Here is a 2,500-nt window from a genome sequence, read left to right as displayed (position 1 = left end):
GTTCTTTCTATATCTATATCTGTTCTTTCTATAAGTGTTCTTTCTATATCTATATCTGTTCTTTCTATATCTATATCTGTTCTTTCTATAAGTGTTCTTTCTATATCTATATCTGTTCTTTCTATAAGTGTTCTTTCTATATCTATATCTGTTCTTTCTCTAAGTGTTCTTTCTATATCTATATCTGTTCTTTCTATAAGTGTTCTTTCTATATCTATCTGTTCTTTCTATAAGTGTTCTTTCTATATCTATCTGTTCTTTCTATAAGTGTTCTTTCTATATCTCTATCTGTTCTTTCTATAAGTGTTCTTTCTATATCTATCTGTTCTTTCTATAAGTGTTCTTTCTATATCTATCTGTTCTTTCTATAAGTGTTCTTTCTATATCTATATCTGTTCTTTCTATATCTATATCTGTTCTTTCTATATCTATATCTGTTCTTTCTATATCTATATCTGTTCTTTCTATAAGTGTTCTTTCTATATCTATATCTGTTCTTTCTATAAGTGTTCTTTCTATATCTATATCTGTTCTTTCTATAAGTGTTCTTTCTATATCTATATCTGTCCTTTCTATGTGTTCTTTCTATATCTATATCTGTTCTTTCTATAAGTGTTCTTTCTATATCTATCTGTTCTTTCTATAAGTGTTCTTTCTATATCTATCTGTTCTTTCTATATCTATATCTGTTCTTTTTATCTGTTCTTTCTATGTCTATATCTGTTCTTTCTATATCTATATCTGTTCTTTCTATAAGTGTTCTTTCTATAACTATATCTGTTCTTTCTATAAGTGTTCTTTCTATATCTATATCTGTCCTTTCTATGTGTTCTTTCTATATCTATATCTGTTCTTTCTATATCTATATCTGTTCTTTCTATATCTACATCTGTTCTTTCTATATCTATATCTGTTCTTTCTATATCTACATCTGTTCTTTCTATATCTATATCTGTTCTTTCTATCTGTTCTTTCTATATCTATATCTGTTCTTTCTATATCTATATCTGTTCTTTCTATGTGTTCTTTCTATATCTATATCTGTTCTTTCTATATCTATCTGTTCTTTCTATAAGTGTTCTTTCTATATCTATCTGTTCTTTCTATATCTATATCTGTTCTTTCTATGTGTTCTTTCTATATCTATATCTGTTCTTTCTATATCTATATCTGTTCTTTCTATAAGTGTTCTTTCTATATCTATCTGTTCTTTCTATATCTATATCTGTCCTTTCTATGTGTTCTTTCTATATCTATATCTGTTCTTTCTATAAGTGTTCTTTCTATATCTATCTGTTCTTTCTATAAGTGTTCTTTCTATATCTATCTGTTCTTTCTATATCTATATCTGTTCTTTTTATCTGTTCTTTCTATGTCTATATCTGTTCTTTCTATATCTATATCTGTTCTTTCTATAAGTGTTCTTTCTATATCTATATCTGTTCTTTCTATAAGTGTTCTTTCTATATCTATATCTGTTCTTTCTATAAGTGTTCTTTCTATATCTATCTGTTCTTTCTATATCTGTTCTTTCTATATCTATATCTGTTCTTTCTATAAGTGTTCTTTCTATATCTATCTGTTCTTTCTATAAGTGTTCTTTCTATATCTATATCTGTCCTTTCTATGTGTTCTTTCTATATCTATATCTGTCCTTTCTATGTGTTCTTTCTATATCTATATCTGTTCTTTCTATAAGTGTTCTTTCTATATCTATCTGTTCTTTCTATAAGTGTTCTTTCTATATCTATCTGTTCTTTCTATATCTATATCTGTTCTTTCTGTAAGTGTTCTTTCTATATCTATATCTGTTCTTTCTATATCTATATCTGTTCTTTCTATTTCTATATCTGTTCTTTCTACAAGTGTTCTTTCTATATCTATATCTGTTCTTTCCATAAGTGTTCTTTCTATATCTATATCTATTCTTTCTATAAGTGTTCTTTCTATATCTATATCTGTTCTTTCTATATCTATATCTGTTCATTCCATAAGCGTTCTTTCTATATCTATATCTGTTCTTTCTATATCTATATCTGTTCTTTCTATATCTATATCTGTTCATTCCATAAGCGTTCTTTCTATATCTATATCTGTTCATTCTATGTGTTCTTTCTATATCTATATCTGTTCTTTCCATAAGTGTTCTTTCTATATCTATATCTGTTCATTCTATGTGTTCTTTCTATATCTATATCTGTTCTTTCCATAAGTGTTCTTTCTATATCTATATCTGTTCATTCCATAAGCGTTCTTTCTATATCTATATCTGTTCATTCTATGTGTTCTTTCTATATCTATATCTGTTCTTTCCATAAGTGTTCTTTCTATATCTATATCTGTTCATTCTATGTGTTCTTTCTATATCTATATCTGTTCTTTCCATAAGTGTTCTTTCTATATCTATATCTGTTCATTCTATGTGTTCTTTCTATATCTATATCTGTTCTTTCCATAAGTGTTCTTTCTATATCTATATCTGTTCATTCCATAAGCGTTC

General features: G+C 26.4%; 2 protein-coding genes across 3 annotated transcripts in view; both read right to left on the bottom strand.

Moving 5' to 3' along the window:
* The window catches only part of Argl (Argininosuccinate lyase), a 42,464-nt gene that overhangs the window by 20,180 nt on the left and 19,784 nt on the right, over window positions 1–2,500 (bottom strand). The window lies entirely within an intron of this gene.
* LOC138862937 (putative eggshell protein) overlaps window positions 2,419–2,500 on the bottom strand; it is a 369-nt gene continuing 287 nt past the window's right edge. The window contains exon 1 of the mRNA XM_070126142.1: window positions 2,419–2,500. This exon is cut by the window's right edge and continues 287 nt beyond it. Coding sequence (XP_069982243.1) covers window positions 2,419–2,500 — 82 coding nt within the window.

Source organism: Penaeus vannamei, chromosome 10 (genome assembly GCF_042767895.1).
Source record: "Penaeus vannamei isolate JL-2024 chromosome 10, ASM4276789v1, whole genome shotgun sequence".
Classification (NCBI taxonomy): Eukaryota; Metazoa; Arthropoda; class Malacostraca; order Decapoda; family Penaeidae; genus Penaeus; species Penaeus vannamei.
This window is presented reverse-complemented; position numbering and strand designations above follow the sequence as displayed.